Source organism: Buteo buteo, chromosome 2 (assembly GCF_964188355.1).
Source record: "Buteo buteo chromosome 2, bButBut1.hap1.1, whole genome shotgun sequence".
NCBI classification, from domain to species: domain Eukaryota; kingdom Metazoa; phylum Chordata; class Aves; order Accipitriformes; family Accipitridae; genus Buteo; species Buteo buteo.
In genome coordinates, this window is record NC_134172.1 from 43,648,744 (window position 1) to 43,668,333 (window position 19,590).

Here is a 19,590-nt window from a genome sequence, read left to right on the forward strand (position 1 = left end):
TCAGGGTTCTTTGTGCCGGGTTTTGCCAGATGCTGTCAGCTCTGTGGTATCTCTTTGGTATTTCTGAGGGGCAGATCACACGCAAATAGGAGCTGGACCTTGGATACAGACCTGGTTCCATTTCTTATCTGTCCATGTGATGTAATCTTTGCATTTGAATTTATTTGGAAGGACCTGCAGTAAGAGACGAGGGGGATACCACTGAGGCTTCCCAGCTGTCCGTCAGCAGCTGTTTCTGTTCATTTAATTCCTCCGTCGGTCTGAATCTCGAGCAATGACCAGACTCTTTACTGTTTTTGCTATGCCTTTTAACTCTATATAGATGGAACGGAATGGGAGAATGTAATTTTAAATGATATTGGGGAAATTTGAAGTATGATATTTGCACCGTGTTGATTGAAAATGAAAATAAAAAAAATTATCCCATGTAGCCATTCCTTGCTCAGGTATTCTGTCACAACTGATTTCAAGGGGGCGATTGGCTTATGCTAGTCTTACTTGCAGCAATACAGTTTGGAGGATTGCCATCATCCAAATCTATTTGAACTGATACTCTCTTTTGAAAAGTTTTTAAATTTGAAAGTTATATTTCTAAGCTGCAGATGCTTTGGTTTGGCAAAAGGCAGTTTACCAAGAGTAATGTGATTGCTGAAATAATTTAGTCTAATACTTGCCCATGCTCTATTCGTTTCCATGCTTGAGCTGACTTGCAAATGAAGACATATGGACATGGACAGTGTGAATAAATTAACAAAAATTGAAAATGTTCAGCCTTGTCCAAAAATCCTGGAGACAGCCCGCAGACTTCAGCCGACATGGATGAATTGCAAGTGACCCTAAAGCCAGCAAGAGGTCAAACAATGGGGCAGACTGTCCCAGAGCTGTTGTCCCTGCTTGCCTGGAGCTTCCCCGTTAGCTGCTTGCTGTGGACCAGTTGAGAGGATGGCAAGCAAACTGGTAATGGCTTGGTATTTACAGAGCCTAAGTGTTTACTTACAGATGCAAATACAATTTTGGGCAGCTTGGGTCCACATTATTCCCCTTCTGCCTTCATTTGGAAACTGGCATTGTGTTTGGGGAGTGAATGGAGTCCTCTCAGTAGTGTTTATCTGTCAGTTGCTATTATTAATTGATGTAATTGTTTCTTTACTAATATTTACCAAGGGTTTTAACATGGAAGTGACTATACAGATAATTCTAGTGCAATCTTAGAAGAAAGTCAATGCCTTAATTAGAGAAATGACTTGCTACTCTTGACTTGTTACTCAAGAATTGATTTTTTTTTTTTCCTGCCCTGAAAAGTGTTTACCCTGAAATCTAAGGAAGTTGTTAACTAGATGGGTGACGTTCGAAGAAGTGTATACTAGCAATTAAGATGAACAAGTAAATTTAACAGAGAAACTAATATTTGTCCTGAAGGAAACCTGAAACATTTGGGGCAGGGGAGAGAATTTGAAGGCATTTCTGCTTTCTCCAAGCCTCTTTCTGAAGAGTCGCTGCAGTATACTGTGTTGAGATAAACAGAGCAGCAGGCGCTCTTGAAGAAGGCGAGTTACAACCACTTAACTTTTCTTTTACTGTGCTACACTCGGTCCTATAACTACACAGGATCATCCAGGGAAAACCAGAGAGTTATTTAAAAGCATAGCTAAATATTATTTTAAGCAGCACACTGGTGATGTTGAAACTCATTGCCTCTCAATTCTGCTAGGGCCAACAATTTTGAGGATTAAAAACATATGGAATATAGATATAGAAGATAACCACAGTGTTTGGGGTATTATTTAGCATTATTTGTAATATTCAGGCTAGCAAAAACAAACAAAAAGACCAAGAGAAAATCTCCTGTTACAGGGAATAAGCCATCCAGTAGACGATAGGAGTTGGAAAGAAATTTTATGGGAAAGTTTTTCTGTAATTGCTCTCCTAGAGATTTCTTCATCCTTTCCCTGAAGCGTCTGATGCTGGCTGCTGTCAAATGAGAGGTTACTGAACTAAATGGACTATTAATCTGACCCAGTACAGCAATTCCTGTGTTCCTATGTTTACAAGCGGGCTTTGTCTGCTGAGGGTTGTCTCTCTGGAATAAACCCTCCATTGGAGGCTAGGGAAAGGAAATTGTCCAGAAGCTTTTACACTGTTGCTATGTAATTTTGTATGTTGTTTTAAAAAAGTGTATTTTTTTCCTCCCATTTTATGTGTATGCATGTTTTAAATTATAAAATTCAGCTTCCTGTTTGACGCATTTGCTATTCAGTAATATTCAGGACCATTGAGTAGCATAATTATTCAGAATTATGTGCTTTTAAAAATTGAGGGACAAAGTAATCTTGATTGGCTGGTATATGGCTAAATGATGGATTCTGTTCCGAAGGGTGTGAACTGGGTGCCTTTGTCACCACTTGCCAGACCTGGCAACACTTCTGTTTCTTCTTTAAAAGTGAGAATTTCTTAAAGGAGAATATATTATTATTGTAGTTGTTATTAGTCAGTGTTGGTGATGTTATAGTGAACCCAACTTTCTACCTTTGCTCATTTTTAATAGAGGGGTTTCTATTTTGCTTGACCCAAAGAGGTTCAATGAGTAACCTACCTTTGCAGTGAGGTACGTGAAACAGAGTTGTAATGTCAAAGAATTGTGTGCCTTGGGTTTGTTGTGTAAATCTTAAATTGTGTTTCCTTACATTTCAAAGGCTTAAGAGTGGATGTGACAGTCAAGCTATTTAATTCAGATCTTTTTAGCACGTCAGACAATATTGCTTCATGTAGATGACTTTCAGTTCTCCTTACTGCTTTAAAAGGTGCCTTAGAGACATGAGATACAAATGTGCTTTGTTTCACCCAGAAAAATGTGAACTTCATATAGGGAGAATGTGTTTCATTTCCTTACCATGTGTCAACAACTGGATCCTAAACTTGTGTTTATCAGATGCAGAACTGTTTTTGGAGGATTATCACTAAATCAAATGCTAGACTGGAATTTAAGTTCTCACTATAGCATTTCTCAAATTTTCATATTCTTCTTCTTTTAGGCCATTTGGTCTTTGATGCTTAGATCTGACATGCAGAGGCTACATTTTTTCATTCCTCTTTGTACAAGAGAATAAATACTTCTTTCTGTTTCAGACCCCTTATACTCTCCTAATAAAGGCAATACACCTGATTTTTTTTTATTATTTTTTTATTAAGGCCCATCATTACCGTTCAAACACATGCATGAAAAAATTGTCTTAGCTTGCACATGATAAAACCATAGTATAGGCATGTTACTGTGGTTTTAAAATGTGTTAAAAAGGAGGAGATGCTGTGGTTTTCTTGAACATGTGGACTCCCATTATTATTTTAGGACTATATATCCTAATTTTTAATGTATATTAATAAAAAAGGCACATGTTTTTGTCTGGCAAAACCAGGGTCAGAGTGGTTGCATGAATATGAAACCTAGTTCCTGTTGTAAATGCAGCTATTTATATAAAAGAATGATCTAGAGGGTGCTTTTTCTCAATCTTCTTCAGTATGTCTTCCATGTCTTGCTATATTAGAGCTCTGCATCATTTTTCTTGGAATATTCTTTCAAGTGTCATTCAGCCAGGTAAGTTGTTTGTAATACATCTTTGAATTTTGTAGTATTCCACACAATTTAGCCACTTTTCATTTTAAATAATTAAGTAGGCTGGGGTGGTTTTTCAGACCGTTGTCATTGTGAATCTCTGATGGCACACACAAGCTTTGCATTCATGAAAGGGGGATCTTCACATCTGTCATCAAAGTAAGCAACAGCGACTGTACCCAACATGTTCCTTTTTCCTTCCACTTCTGCTCCCTTCCCCTCTCTGTCATAAACTCGGATATGCAGGAGATGTGGAGCAGCCATGGTTCTCCCCATCTCATAGTCCCTGCAGTGATGGACTCCATGTTGGGAGCTGGAAAACTTTGTCTTAGGATCCATATGGGCAGAATATCTTCAAGAACCAGGCTTGTATAAAGGAAGTGACAGCCTTTACAGAATTCACTTATTTTGAGAGATTATTTCCATTAGCTGGCATCTGTATTGCATTCTCTTGCATATGCATTGTTTTGAGGACACTTAAATTGCTTTTTTTCTGCTTGCTTCTGAATTGCATCTGGTACTCTGTGAGACCCCATGTAATGGACGACTGTCTGAGTCTCAGCTGGCACAGACAGCCCTAGCTGGGAAGAGGATGCAGTTAGGGTAATAGCGAGGGATGTGCTTGAATCAGCATGTACCTTGCAGCCATCTCTGACTGGACTATTCTGCTTAGTGATTTTTTTTGGTCTGACTGTAATCATGAAAGTCATGAGTGGATTTTGAATGGCTCTGTCTTACTAGTTAAGATTCTCCCCCCCCTCCTTCTTTTTACTTGGGGATTAATTCAATTGCTCACCCAACATGTGCATCTGTTGAAGGAACTTCAGGTGCTGTTAGGAAAGCACTCTCTGCTGTGACATGTCTGCTTTGACATTCCCGATTCAAAGATATGCTCTACTTGGCCGCTGGTATTTGCATGGTTAAATCCGATTGTCTTATCAGCCTTGGGCACCCAGCTGGGCTTCCTGGCTTCCAGCTTCTCCTCTTCTGTGTCCTTTGCGGTGCATTGGGCTGCTGAATCCTGACTTGTGAAGTGCTGCTGTCCTGAAAATCGCGCAGGAAGAGCCTTGATGAGGTCATTCTGCGACAGTGGGGAAGGGCGATTACCAGACGCGCAACAAAGGTGGTATGGAAAGCGTACCTGCCTGGCTCTGGATGTATTATTGTTATTACACAATAAAAGCAGGGTACCTGGCAGAACGACTCAGACTGCACTACCTGGTAAGCACAAAGGAAGGACAGGCTACCGCAGCAGGGATGGTGTCAGTACCAGGAGATGGGTCCGCGCTGGCTTATACTCAGTGGCAGACTGGGCTTGGCTCCTGGCATGCAGGGGAAAGTGCTGCTGGGAGCTTTGGGAGCATTACTTCTCTTACCAGCTTACATTTATTGGTGTGAGTTGGAGGTTGCAGAAATGGGCATCTTGTTGCCGAGACCGAATATCCTTGCTGCTGTTCTGCTTGTGGTGGTTCAGAATTGGCTGGAGGCTTATTGGAGGAAGCACTGCCTGACCACGCCATCTTTCCACAGGAGTCGTCATCTTTGGCACTGTTAGCCAAGTGTAGCAGCTCCTATGGTATTCCAGATGCTGTTGAAGGCTTCACACTTAACCCATATCTCATGACATAATGATGAAAATGCTCACTGTTACTTTCTTGAATGCTTTCAAAATTAATAATATTAATACATTACTTTGCCAGTGAAGCTGAAAGATTAGTGATGCCATTGCATTCAGAGCCTAAATGCTGCCCTGTTAAGTGTTTGATCTGGGTCCGGGTTACACTGATCATGGCTAAAATGCTTAAACATGACAATAGGTTTGGGCAGGTCTAAATGCTGAATTGGTGGCATGTTACCTGTCTCCATCCCGAAGAGTCTGCATGCAACTTCTTCCTGCACAGTAAATGTCAAGTAATTCAGGCTAGTTTCCCTGTCCACAGAAGTGGGAAAGTTTGTCTTGCACTTACCAGTGGAAAGATGCTTTCAGAAATGGGCTTGTTGGGAATGATTGCTCTGCGGTTAATTCACACACTTGCTTATACTGCAAGAATACCTTTGTATTGTATCAGAAGTCCTACTTTGCGGACTGGTGTGTATGACACAAGTCTCCTTGAATTTTGTCAGTGCTTAGGGTCCTGTTAGGTTGCTTTTGGAAGTGGAATGTAAGGTCGTAGTTCCCTTTGGTCTTTCTGATAATGTAATCCATCTGTCCAGCACCTGTAGCTGGGACATACATCTTCTGAATGTGTTAGGATGTGGAAAAGATGTGCTGATTTTGTGGCTTCCATGATTGATTATTGCACCCCTGTCCTTATGACCTGACTGATAAGGTTTTGCAACATTTTCAGATGATTCAGAGGATGGCTCTGAAGGTGCTTACATGTGCAGTGTTATCTCAGCGTATTATTAGCATTTTGCAATTGCTTTATTGGCTCCCTGTTAAGCAAAATATTGACAATAAAAATGCTATTTTTGTTCTGCAGTCCACTCTGTGGCTTTGTCCCTTCCTAGTTAATGGCTGCGCTTGTTCCTAATTTTGCTATCCTATTGTTCCTGTGACAGGGAGCTACAGAGAACGGAGGTTTTAAAATAAATGTTCATAATCTCCACCAGCCCTCTGGCATATTCTGCTGACCCTTGGGGAGTCTTACTGGGAATATATTGGAACTTGTGATATGTAATAAGTGAAGGTTCAGGAGCCTGAAGTAGACAGCAGAAATGTCGTCTTCTGGGTAAAGTAGGACTGAAGACTCTAATAACTCAGAGGAATTACAGAACCTTTCAGCGGACATACTACTAGACTTGCCATATATAACAAAAGATATGATAAATTATGTGTGTTAAGTTATTTTGTGTTAACATAGTGTCCACACCTTTGTGATATTAAGATGATAGATGCATCTCTAGCCTAACAGACTAGTATTCAGAAGTGAAGTTCACAACCGATAGTTGAACCCTATTTTTCCCCTGTTCTGCTTGGATCACCCTCCTCACTTGACAAAGGGTGCAGCAAGGATACAAACTCCTCTGGCACTGGGGAAGTAGAATTTCCAGCCTTGTAGTGCAGAAAATTGGAATGCTAACAGATTGAACCTACCTCCTGAACATAGTGTCTTGGTTCCGAACTCTGCCTGGGGGATTGAGAAGCCTAGATCGTTGTTTCACAATTCAGGCACATCCCTAACAAAATCTTCTTTCAGGTTTCTCAGCCTCCTGAATAAACATTTTTTGAGTGAATCCACATGCTCATCCTAACAATGAGTTTAGATTACTCCAGATAGCAGAATTTTTCTTTGCAGTAATGTGGACTCTTGCAGGATCCTTCTCTGTGTGGCATATAAAGTGAAGTGTGTTGAATTGAGGCAGAGCCATCCACTGCGGTGCATGTTTTCCAAATTAAACAATTTTATTCTCCTCTTTGTTTATTTCAGTGACTGTTGAAGTCTTTGTTTCCTTGCCTAGTATGTGAAGATCACATACTGCACTGATCCTCCTTCAGTGCATTTCCAGGCAGTACATCCGTGCCATAGTGGGGCACAAAAAGATGTGTATTTAGCGGTTGCCCAGGTATTGAACAAAGCATAAGTGGAAACTGAAGCTCTAGAGATTTTTATTCCTTGAACTGGTGATGAAGGCAAGTTTAGTGCCACAATTTGCGATTGTGGCTAGAAATCCAGGCTGGCTAAACTTGACTGCTAGGTTCCATCCTTTGTGCCACTGAAGATACGCTGTATGGGTCCAAGCAGAGGAAGACTACCCAACTGACCTCAGAGAGGGAGATGGTGTGCTGCTTTGCTTTATTGTGATGGTTCTGCTAAGACCAGGACTACTTAGGAAGATAAGTCTAAGGCTGAACAGACAGATGAGACTTGCTTCTGTACCGGGACAGTCATCTCTAGCGATGTCTTATTCAATGAAGGCTAACAGCAAATGTTGCAAATATAAATTCCCTGATCCTTCCTAATATTAGCCTGCAGTGACTTTACATCACCTACATTGATGTATGGATAAAGTATGGCCATCAACACTAACGTTTTCAGCACCTGCCAGTTGTAGAGCATTTGATGAGTCTCTGTCCTGACTCCTGGCTTCACTGGTTGGGATTTTGAGACCAGCACCCACTTATTGTCACCAGTAAAAGTTACCGCTGGTCCTGCATGTCTTTGGGCTTTCCTTTAATGAAGTATCTTGTCATCTTGTTTCAGAGGTTCACCTACAGTGCTCATTGTGACCATAGAGTGTTGGCCTCCCAAAGAACTGTACTTCTCTGTCAAGGACCTGCCCTCCAAAGCTGTTCCCTCTTCAGCTTCTGAGCAGATGAAGTACTCCGTTCTTTTAATGATTCCCAGGCCACCATCATTTACTAGGGATCTTCCGTCTGTCACCAAAACAATAACATCACTTGACCCCTCTTACTGATCTCGGAGGCCTCTTAAAGGTTATAAACAGTCAGTATAAGGCCTTTTTAGTTGTTGCAGTGATAATAAGTGCTGTATTTGCCATTGGTCACCATGACATATTTCCCATCAGCTAGAAGGTTAAGGATGAGCACTCTGAGAACATGCTTGGGAGTCTTCAGATAGATCCCCCACATCCTTCTAGCTGTAATGCCACTTGGGAAGAGATTGGCATACTTGTAAACATCTGCATGTCCCATAATACTGGATGACATTACTGAACATAGACAGCAGGATGTGGTTTTCCTTGCTTTTTCAGTCTCCCTTCCCCTGGCCTCCCAACTCTTTCCAAGAGCCCTTCTCACAAAAACTTGCTTTGACTAGGAATCAGTGTGATGCTATCTTGAGGTGCCTTGTAGCCAGAGTTAGACCAATTAATTGACAGTTAAGGGGAAGACCTTCAATGGAAGATCTTTTTGCTGGGCAGGAAGCGTGTCTCATTCTGAACTTAATGAGAGATCAGCAATGGTACCTTTCCTTTATAGGTAGTTGAGTATGCTGTTAGTTTAAGGTGCTACCTGTTGGCCTGTCTTCTCAAATCTTCGAAGCATGTTGGTGCTGCTTGCAGCTCACCTTTGTTATCTGTGGTTCTTTTCCTCTGCCTTGACTGGATGATGAGAGGGGAGCCCAAGGGATAGGCTCCTTAGTCCCATCAAGGATAAGTTTTCCTCTTCATTGATTGCCATCTCGCATAGAAGCAGGTAGGATCAAAGCAATCTGGTTGGACACATAGGACTGTAAAGGGCAATTTGAGTCACAAAGTCCAGTCTGTTTTTTCTGAACCATAGGGAGAAACTGTGCGGGAACAAAGGAAACCTGCTGAAAAAATGTAGCTGGAGAACAAGATTAAAGCAGTAGGCATAGCACCTTGGGTGGGAAAAAGCTTCGTATTGGAGTTTCTGGTTATATGTGACTCAAGTGACCGGCCTGCTTTGTAAGAGCTGTTTTTGCTGGCTACCCTTTGCTGCTGTCCTGGTTTCAGCCGGGATGGAGTTAACTGTCTTCCTAGTAGCTGGTACAGTGCTATGTTTTGAGTTCAGTATGTGAAGAATGTTGATAACACTGATGTTTTCAGTTGTTGCTCAGTAGTGTTTAGACTATAGTCAAGGATTTTCAGCTTCTCATGCCCAGCCAGGGCACCTGACCCAAACTGGCCAACGGTGTATTCCATACCATGTGACGTCCCATCTAGTTTAGGAACTGGGAAGGGGGGGGAGGCAGTTTTTTTTTTGGCCGCTCGGGGACTGGCTGGGTGTCGGTCGGCGGGTGGTGAGCAATTGCCCTGTGCATCATTTGTACATTTCAATCCTTTTATTACTTACTGTTGTCATTTTATTAGTGTTATCATTATCATTATTAGTTTCTTCTTTTCTGTTCTATTAAACCGTTCTTATCTCAACCCAGGAGTTTTACTTCTTTTCCTGATTTTCTCCCCCATCCCACTGGATGGGGGGGAAGTGAGTGAGCGGCTGCGTGGTGCTTAGTTGCTGGCTGGGGTTAAACCACGACAGCTGCTTAAATTGTGGATCATTTGAATTGTGTTTGAGAGAAGGGATGTATTTTTCCCTTTGAGTTTGGGGATGGGCAGAAACAGGGAAATGGGTTTGGTCTGAAAAAAAAACCCCACAGGTTTGGTCTGGCAAATCTCTGATCTCCTAAACCTCTGTAGCCCATGGGATAGTCTCTCATTTAGGATATTCTCAATATGGAGTTACTGTTTTACATTCTTAGAAACATTAATAAGGACCAAAAGAGATGACAGTGCAACAACAGAAGTTTTGATTCCACCAAAAGAGCAATTTTAAGCATTAAGAAAGAGCTTTTAAAATTGGGGAGGGAAATTGGTATAAAAGTTCATTTAAACTCAGGGAGCAGGAAGCTCAGTTACCTTCCTTTTGGTTTCCATAAATGAAATGGAACTTCTTTTCTTGACAGTCCATTGGGATTTTTGAATGTGGCAGAATAAGTAAGGAATGCATTTAGTTACAAAGCAGAGTATCCTATATACTAGCACAAAATGTATTCAAAGACACTTGAGTTCTCTGCAGAAAACTGCAAGAGAGTCCCTTACAGAGGTGATTGAAAGCCATTGCACAGGAAATCAACTTCTCATCCTGTACATAAACATGAGCCAATTCTACTATATCTGGCTCTCATGGCAGTACACACAGTAAATTGTTAACCCCATCACCTGACCTAACCATTTATCTTTACTTCTCGGTATAGTTTTGGCAACTGCTGAGTAATGAAAGAAACATGGAATGCAGATAGCTGAAAAAAAAAAAAAACAAAACAAAAAACAAACAAACAAAATCCCCCCAAAACCCAACAAAAAACAACAAAACCACTCTCCCCACCACCCCACACCCAGTTACAAACAGCCTTTTAAAACAGCAAATGAGGAGAAAATGAGAAATTGCCTGATGCAGCGGGAGGATCTTAAATATGGTTAGTATATAACAGAATTAACATCTCTGTAGAATAACAGACATGCGAAGCATGGATTTTCAATCCTTCACATCTCTTCGTTATGCTAGCATTGCGCTAGCACAAATAAATTAATAACTCCTCTGAATATTTGTGGAACAAATAACCATAGCGCCTTTCAGATTTTTGAAATGTAAACTGTGTGTGTTTTTAATGTTATGTTATACATGAAGGTTGGCTGAAATAGGTTATTCTGCTTATAGAGTATTGTTCCCATATGAGGATTCAGGCTATGTACTCACAGCTGCTACTCTCCAACATGGACTCTCAGTTCCACTAAAATCAATAGCTGGCACAGCAGGGTACTGTTGTATGGTGTGTAAATAAATGGGTGTCATTGTGTCTCACTTTTTTTTTTCTTTTCCCCTTTCAGATTTAGATTTGCTTTTTTTCAGGCATATATCAGTGTGTGTTTGCAATGCAGGCAATACGAAGCATAGCTGCTTAGGGAGAAAGAATCTCCTGCCCCCCCCCCCCCCCCCCCCCTTTTATACTTCCCAATAGGATTTTCAAATAAACAACAATCGCATTAATTATCTCTTAACAATCTCAGGGAAAAAACCCAAATAAAATAGAAATCCATTTTGCAAGTGTCAGCTTTATGACAAAAAGGAATTCATAGTTGCCCAGTAGGCAGCTATCTTACATATCAAGATGTAGGAAAAGTGTTGTAGTAAGAGTGTCTTAATTCTGTTACAACAATTTATCTTCCTTCCTCCCATAAGTTTTGCACCTATAGTTGAAGGTATATGATAGTTGTGGTTATGGGATGTAAGAGCTACAGATCTGCTTTTCAATAAACTGACTTTGAAGTTCTGTTTCATGCATTTTCTTTTTTATTCATGCATCTGGTCATATAGAGTGGTTTACTTTTTTTGGCTGCAGACTTGGCAGATACAAAATGCAGATGTTGTTCTTCTGACTTAAGCTGCTATTTTAAGCTTTTTGGCCAGCGGTTGAAAATTTTAGGCTTGGTTGTTTATTTGCTTATCATCAAAGTGGTTTTTGTCATATAATTCATATGCAAGTATTAGCTTTCTATGTTTACTTTCAGAGTTTGAGATTAACAGTATGGTCTTTTTTTTTCTTTCCTTTTTTTAAACCAGCATGCTCTTTTGATTAATAATACAGTAGAATATGTTATGCTTCAGAGAGCTTTTATTTGCCAAAAAACAGCCCAGCCCAACCCTCACATTGTGCTGCAGTGCTTTCCCTTTAAGAAAACCATATCTCTCTCCAGATGCCTGCATCTCTTTGATACAGAAGGGTACACTAAGTTCCATCTATAAACAGAATCCACTAATTAAGAGTAATTGCTTCGGAGATTGGTACAGACTATTCAGCATCAGATGCATGTTCCTCTCAGATATCCATTAGCCTCTAATAAGATAATGCAGATGTGCCAGTCTGTTTCCTGTTTCCTTCTATTGTACCTTTATTGCCGTATATGGACCAATGGGATGGGCTGAACAATAAGTGGATGTCCTTTTGCTCCCAGAGCCCTTCTCAAAGGAATGTTTGTTATTAGATTGCTTTTTCTGTTTAGTTTCACATCACTATGCTAATAAAGGAAACATAACACTCCAAAGGCTTTTTTTTTTTTTTTTTTACTTCTGCCACGGTAACTAGTTTATTGTTTAATTAAATCTCGTTGGATAGCCAAGGAAACAAAAATGCAACATCTCACAGTCAATGAGGACCAGTGGAAAACAGAGTACGCCCCTTTATGAAATAAAGTTTCCATGCATTTTTAAGAGTTTAAAGGCAGCGTGGTTATCGTGTTGCTGTATCTGACTGATTTACACTTGAGTCGTGCTAAATCTGCTGAATTATTCAGTACTACTCAATGCAACACCGTCAGCTGGCATAATAGAAGGCATATGCATAATCAGGGATTTCAGTACAAACTATACATTAAATACAGTAAGAGTTCTCAAAACTGTTAGATCTTGACTTGTTTTGAAAAAGCATTAGAATATGTCTCAAAGCCACCTAATAAATAAGGACTCTGTCCCTTGGGAAAAAGATGTAATATATTGTTGAAAGGTTCTGCATGCAAAATTTCTCTGGAATTGTTCTTGTTGCAGGGAGAGGAGCAACTTGCTTCTCCTGTGTTACTTCTCAGGCTGCCCTTGCAGTCCAGAGGTTCCTGTTTTAGGAGTTAGCCTAAGATTTAAGAGAGGGGGGATTTTTAGTGTTGGCAAGAAAATGGGAAATGAACTTAGAAGAGACTTCCTCCGTGACCCTGGAAACTTTGGGGACAACTGTGCTGCAGACCGCCAGGCCTGGAGCAGCAAATTCCCCAGCGCCCAGCTCTGTGCAGAGCATGTCCTTGTGTCGGCGTGCCTCTCCTGTGTTCGTGGTTTCGTCCCTAGTTGTAATGGAAGAGCAACAGCGGTTTGCTACGGTAGAAGTGTGTAGGGATGGTGGATTTAGCTTAAAAGTTTACTGGGCACCGCAGTTGTGGATATCTTAAAATGACTGCTGAATTTCAAACATTGCTGCAGGTAGGGCAGAACTCCCCACTGACCTAGGGAAGAAAAAAAGACAAAAATACTGCTTTACTTGCAGTGCTGACAACTTAATTCCCTGCTATGGACAGTGAGAGGGGAGGAAGAGGAATGTGGAGTCGGGGTGGTGTTGGCAGAAGAGAGGACAGAGCATAACCTTCCTGCTGGCACAGGACTATTGGCCAAGCCTCCTGCTTTGGCTTCTTGCCTATCCAGCTGTTGATGTGCGTCAAAGTCACCTGTAACAGCAAAAGGATTTTATGAATTGAAATAAAATCTTGTGCAAGAGAAAAATTCAGAAGGTTGCATTATGTTACAGTAATACTAAATATTGTTACCAAATGTAAGCTAAATAGCAACATAGTGAATGAAAATCGATTCATTTAATACATTCTAGGAGAGCTGACAGATGTGTGGAAAGCAAAACTCTTTAGTAAAGCCTGTGGAAAATGCATTGGAAATTAAGACAACAAGAAAAGTTGGGTCACTGTTTATCTGGCAAAATTTGGAGCTTATATGTGAAAATTTGTGGTTTTAAACTTCTGCTCAGTTACACAAACGGAGAAGAGATGTGGAAGAGACAGGTACACCTGCTGCACTAACTGCAGCTGATAAATATTCTGTCTGCTCTGCACTAGAGCTACTGTAGCCTCCTTCCCCTGTGGCCATCTGCTTTATCACTGAAGTCGAGTCAATAAAAGGCCTGTAAAAACCAAAAAGGAGGCGTATGCTCTGTCAAAGAAGAGTCATTGGCCGCTGTTCAATGCGATGTAGTGCACAATGTGATCATCTCTTGGTGAGCCTTCAAAGAAACTTTTCTGTATGATCCTTTTCCATACTGTTCATACTAAGGGTCTTGTACTCATGAACAGTCCCTAAGGACAAGTTTAATGGAAGAGGATTTTCATCATATACTGGTGTTGTGGTTTAACCCCAGCTGGCAACTAAACCCCACGCAGCCGCTCAACTCTCTCACCTCCGTGGGATGGGGGGGAGAATTGGAAGAGTAAAAGTGAGAACACTCGTGGGTTGAGATAAAGACAGCTTAATAGGTAAAGCAAAAGCCACACGCAAGCAAAACAAAACAAGGAATCCATTCACCGCTTCCCATGGGCTGGCAGGTGTTCAGCCATCTCCAGGAATGCAGGGCTCCATCACGCCTAACGGTGACTTGGGAAGACAAAGGCCATCACTCTGAACGTCCCCCCCCTTCCTCCTTCTTCCCCCAACCTTATATGCTGAGCATGACGCCGTATGGTCCGGAACATCCCTGTGGTCAGTTGGGGTCAGCTGTCCCGGCTGTGTCCCCTCCCAACTCCTTGTGCCCCCCCAGCCTCCTCGCTGGTGAGATGGGGTGAGGAGCAGAAAAGGCCTTGGCTCTGTGTGAGCACTGCTCAGCAGTAACGAAAACACCCCTGTGTCATCAACACTGTTTTCAGCACAAATCCAAAACATAGCCCCATACTAGCTACTGTGAAGAAAATTAACTCTATCCCAGCCAAAACCAGTACAACTGGGTAGATCCTCTGAAATGCCTTTATGGCAGCCATTCTCTGAAAATTTTGTCTCATATATACAGGGCAGAAGTCTATGCTGTTGCCTCACATGAGTGGATGTTCAACTACTGCCAAGGTGACTCTGTGATGAGTTTGGCTTGCTCCTTTTGGGGTTGCTCCTCAGCTGTGGTAGCTGGCTCTTCCTGCCCTGTTTAGGGTAAGCTCGTTAGCTCCGTCCTCAAGGGAATCCAGGTGTAGGCCAGAAGAGAGCATGGTCAAGGTCCACATGGCATGGAAAGGATGGGGCTTGCTTCTGGGTAAGTGTCACAGTCCAGAGAGGACATGCTCCTTCAGCTGTGGGGCGTTTACCATAGCAAGTGACAGGAAAGAAAAGTCTCCTTCTCAAAGCTGGCACCTGTACAGTGCCTTAAGCACTGTGATGCAGGTTTAGTTGAGCAAAAAAGGTCTTTTCACCTTGGAACCAGCTGCAGCCTAGACATCTGCGACTGATGTCTAAAGCTGGGATCTTCATCAGTGAGTTTAGGGGCATTAACATGTCAGTCTGGTGACACGAGTCAAGTCTTGCCTTAGGAATTGTCTTTAGTGCCATGGAACTGGCATGAATGGGGACAACTGATCTTTGGGTTTTCTGTGCTGCAACGCTTTCTACTTTGTGATGTCCTCCGCTGTGCAGTGATGGAGGTGACGGGTCTGTAATGTCTGTTAGCAGAGCTGGTGACTTGAAGTACCTTGGTAACCACAGAACACAAGTGGCGTTTTCTTCTTTACAAGAAGCTGGAGTTGTTGGAATGTAGGCGTCCGCTTGCGATTTCCTTCTCGACCATAATATAGATGTTCAGCCACATGCACGTTTATAACATCCTGCTGCTCCTGAGGAACACTACTTGGAGTTAAATTATACGCTGTTTAGAGTATCATACCTTTTATGCTATCCATCTCTGGCACAGCTATCTGCAGGAAATTTTCTGCCACGAGGTGTGAAAGGAGGGTGATTTTTGAGTAAGGCAAGAGAAACTTGCTTTCTGGTAGTAATTTCAGTATATAATTATACCTCACGTAAAATTATAAGCATGCAGAACTATAGGATTGTAATCTAGTTTTGGCACCATCAGATATTTCATATGGAGTTGCATACTGGAGAGCTGTAATACTGCTGCATTTTGTCATCACCAGTTCCATCACAGAACATGTTCCTGCAGTGGTGAGGATGTGACCAAAGAGTTTTCCTGAGTGCCCTTTTTTTTCCCCCCTCTGTCCTGGAGGAGTTACTTCTTTTCTGAATACTTGTCACTTAAATATACAAATATGTCCAATGTTGCAGTTCTGGGAATTTTTATAATTTATTATGAGCTCTGCATTTTTCTGGCTAATAGAAATATAATTGGAGGTATTAGTTTTATTAGACGAATTTTATTTCCAGAGCCCTACATCATTTAAAAATAGGTGACCATGTTCTGTGATTAATTTAATGTGTAGATTTTTAGGGCTGGTTTTCATCAACATCCTTCCCCTCTTTGTTTTTCTGCAAACATTTTGAAGCGTGGTTATTTTTGCAGGCTCTTGTGGAATTGCTTTAGAAAACATTCATTCTTTGTGTATTCCTTTGATACTTGGCTTTCCTTGTCTCTTAAGCTTCATAAAGCTTTAGCTAGGTAAAACAGTTGCCTGTGATGGTTCATCTCATTTTGTGTTGTTAATGAGTTGATATATTTTGGCTGTTGAGGCTTCCTCAAAAGATCTGCCCGGTTTCACTGGTCTCCAGGCACGTGGTCTTCAAGCTCGGTGTGGCCAACAGCTGTGCGTTAGCTCGCTATACTCCCTGTTACAGTCTCATCTATGCATATGTCTGTCTCCGTTAGCATTAAAGGTATTTTGTGCATAATTTACACAGTTATCAAATACTTACAAGCTACATTTCTGTTATCCCCAAGCACGCTGCACTCAGCAGAAATGGCTGTCTGAAAACATGCACAGCTGGTAACCTTTGCTGGTATTCCACACAGAGCAGAAACACTCTGCTGCTCTCTGACAGGCAAACATATGCATTCGGGCTTGTTTTTTTTTCCTTTTTTTTCCTCGCTCGCTTAAATTCTTAATGACAACTAGTTGACTGAGTAGCAGTAGTGATAGTCAACATTGTGTTGTCACAGTTTCCCTCCTCTGGCATCGGTTTTGCTTTGTGACCTTGACAAGTCATTTCACCACTGCCTTTGTTTTCCCACCCAAAAATCTTTTTGCCGTTGGTTTCAGGCTATAATTTCAAAGAATTACGAATAAAAATGCTGTGTAGCGGTGGATGTTGTTACTGATCACTGACTGTAGCAGATGCAAGGGCGTAGCAGGTTGTCTCGGGAAACAAAGCCTTCAGGCAGCGCTGGGCTGCCTTGCTTTTGGGTGGTTGAGTTTGGTCTGTGGCTCCTACTGTCTTCCCCCAGCAGCGTGTGTTGGAGGAGATGGGTAACTCCTCGTGCAGGAGCGGGCTGCAGCGCTCGCTGGCTTTTGCCTGGAGCACTGCACAAATAACTGCAGGAGTAGTGTTCGCAATGGGGAGCAGTTGCAGCCTTCTCAGTAGCTCTCGACACCAGTAGCACTTACTAGTGTTGCACAAGCAGATTGTTTACAAGAAGACCAGCCCTTCACTGTACATAGACTTAAATGGCTATGGTGGGAGCACATTTCACTGCTGAGAATAGCACAAGAATTGCCGTGTTCTCAGCCTGAGTTTTTTGGTACAGAGACTGAGAAAATGAGGACCCCTCGGTAGGTACCAGTCATTTGGGTGAAACACCGAGGAAGGCATGTGTAGCTCTGGATGACTTTGAAGATGGTGGTCATGAGAGCAAGTGAGTTACCTAGCAGGGCACAGGAGCAGTGTGTCACCATTATGTCACTCACTCACTCAGCTTATGAAATAACGGGTGCTTGTTTATTTGGTGTTAAAGGTAGTTCCCCCTTCCAAAAAAAAGAAAAATTAAAGTAGAGAGAATGATCAGTGAGGTATCTCTTCAGTGATAATAAGATAAACTAACTATCCTTTATGAGAACAATCATTGATAAACCAATTGATGTTTTAACAGCCCAATACAAAATCACCCTCAGACACAGTTCCCCAGTGCCCTGCCTAAGCTATGGCATTGAAGTGAGCAGAGAGCTTCCTCAGTGTCATTTGTTTTGTAGTTTCTGTGGGGGAAACTGAAAGCTTTCACGTACCCGGAAATTATTCAGAAGTTGATTTTTTTTTTTTCCTCTCCCAGTATCACAATTTTGGGTAATTATAGATGCATTGGTTTTAAAACTGGCAGTTTCCAAAACAAGATTATGTCTGACCAGAAATTGCTTTTTGTGTAACACATTGGGCCGGGAAATCAAGTTAATGGGTGTTCTGCTGTTTACTTCAGTAGAGTGAGAATTTTACCCTCAGGTAACCATAAAGCTGATCTTGTAGGACACTGATAAATAAGTAATCACTTATCAAAAGTAGCAAATGGATAAAAGGTTTTCCTATGTGTATATATTAAAAAACAAAAATGTTATAATCAATATATTGTTCTCTTCTTCCCACAGACTATATCAGTATGCATCTGTAGAGAGCAACTGTCCTCCCAGAAAAACATTTGCATAAGCAACTGAACTGTGCCCTGATACCCAGAGTAAGAAGACTTTCTGTCCACAGTCTGCAGAGCAAGAATGTCCTGGAAAAGAGAACAGTAGGAAGCAGTGATGAAATATAGGACGGACCTGATCTAGTGAATTACATTTCATCATCACACAATCCAGCTCAAGCCATACCTGCAGGCTTGACAGCCCTCTTCATTCACAAGTTGTAGTATCTATTTGCTGGCCTGGAGTGATGCAACATAATATTTATACACTGTGAGGTGTTAACATGACAACCAGTAGCCGCACATGTCCAGTACCAGCAGTGAACGGACATATGACTCACTATCCAGCAGCGCCATATCCATTACTGTTTCCTCCAGTCATTGGTGGACTGTCGCTACCTTCCCTCCACGGACTCCAGAGTCACCCACCAACTAGTGGATGCAGCACCCCGTCACCTGCAAGTAAGTGCTTGGTATTAATAGCTTTTATTGACCAGATTTCCTCTAAAAAAGACTGATCGTGTTTGTTCTGAAATTATTTTGAGAATAATTGCAGTTGTTCATGTGTAATGTATTTTACTTGGGCAAAGAGTATGCATTTGTTTTGAAATACCATTTTCACTTAATCTTGTTTTTGTAGAAATAAACATGCAACTATGACATAGCAAAGCTGTGGAAACCAGGAGTGTTAAAACCTGCTATGGATTTTGGCATATCCTGCATTATTGTGCTAGCTGCAGAATCCAGTGTTGTGTTTAAAGAAAAATTGGCTGTTGTGTATTCATGAACAACGATGGTTCCTCAGCACAGAATTCTCATAAATTGCACAGTAATTAATACTGCTTTCGTTTTCTTCTGTAAGTAACTGCTTTCCTCCTGGGCAGCTTGTGAAGAGCAGCCCCATGGACAGCTGGTAGCTGTGAGCTGGCTATGGCAGCAGAATGAGCCCTTGAGTCTACGGCTGAGTTCCACGTGCAGCGCTCTCGCAATTTCAGCATTGCTGAGTGTATTAGCTGGGCAAGTTTTTTCATCGCTTTATGACGAACACACATTTTCTGCTTGGTCTTGGTTTTGTATGTGTTTAAGTGGATCCAAACAAAGCTGTCCTAGGTATAAACTCTTTAAGTAGCATCACACAGACAAGATACTGAAGGTCTGCAGTCTCTGAACTTGCAGAGGGTGTTGTATGGGTGATGTATTTATCACCCATATGAGGAAGACCAGAATGTATACAGCTTTGCAGGTCAGTTTGTTGTGAAGGCCCTTGTCTAAATACATTACTGTGATTGTTCAATATGAGAAGGTCTTGACTGAACAGAACATTTGCAGAACAACTACACTTTCTACTAAAGGAAAAGGAGACTTGTTAACAGCAGTGCCTCTAATACATCTTTCAACAGAAAGCAC

General features: G+C 41.6%; 1 protein-coding gene across 3 annotated transcripts in view; it reads left to right on the top strand.

Annotated features, from left to right (window-relative positions):
* Window positions 1-19,590, top strand: part of RARB (retinoic acid receptor beta) — a 336,213-nt gene that overhangs the window by 120,011 nt on the left and 196,612 nt on the right. For all 3 annotated transcript variants that reach the window (XM_075052493.1, XM_075052503.1, XM_075052512.1), the window contains one exon: window positions 18,146-18,645. In XM_075052493.1, the coding sequence (XP_074908594.1) occupies window positions 18,468-18,645 (178 nt within the window). In that variant the 5' untranslated portion in view covers window positions 18,146-18,467. The remainder of the gene's footprint in view (window positions 1-18,145; window positions 18,646-19,590) is intronic.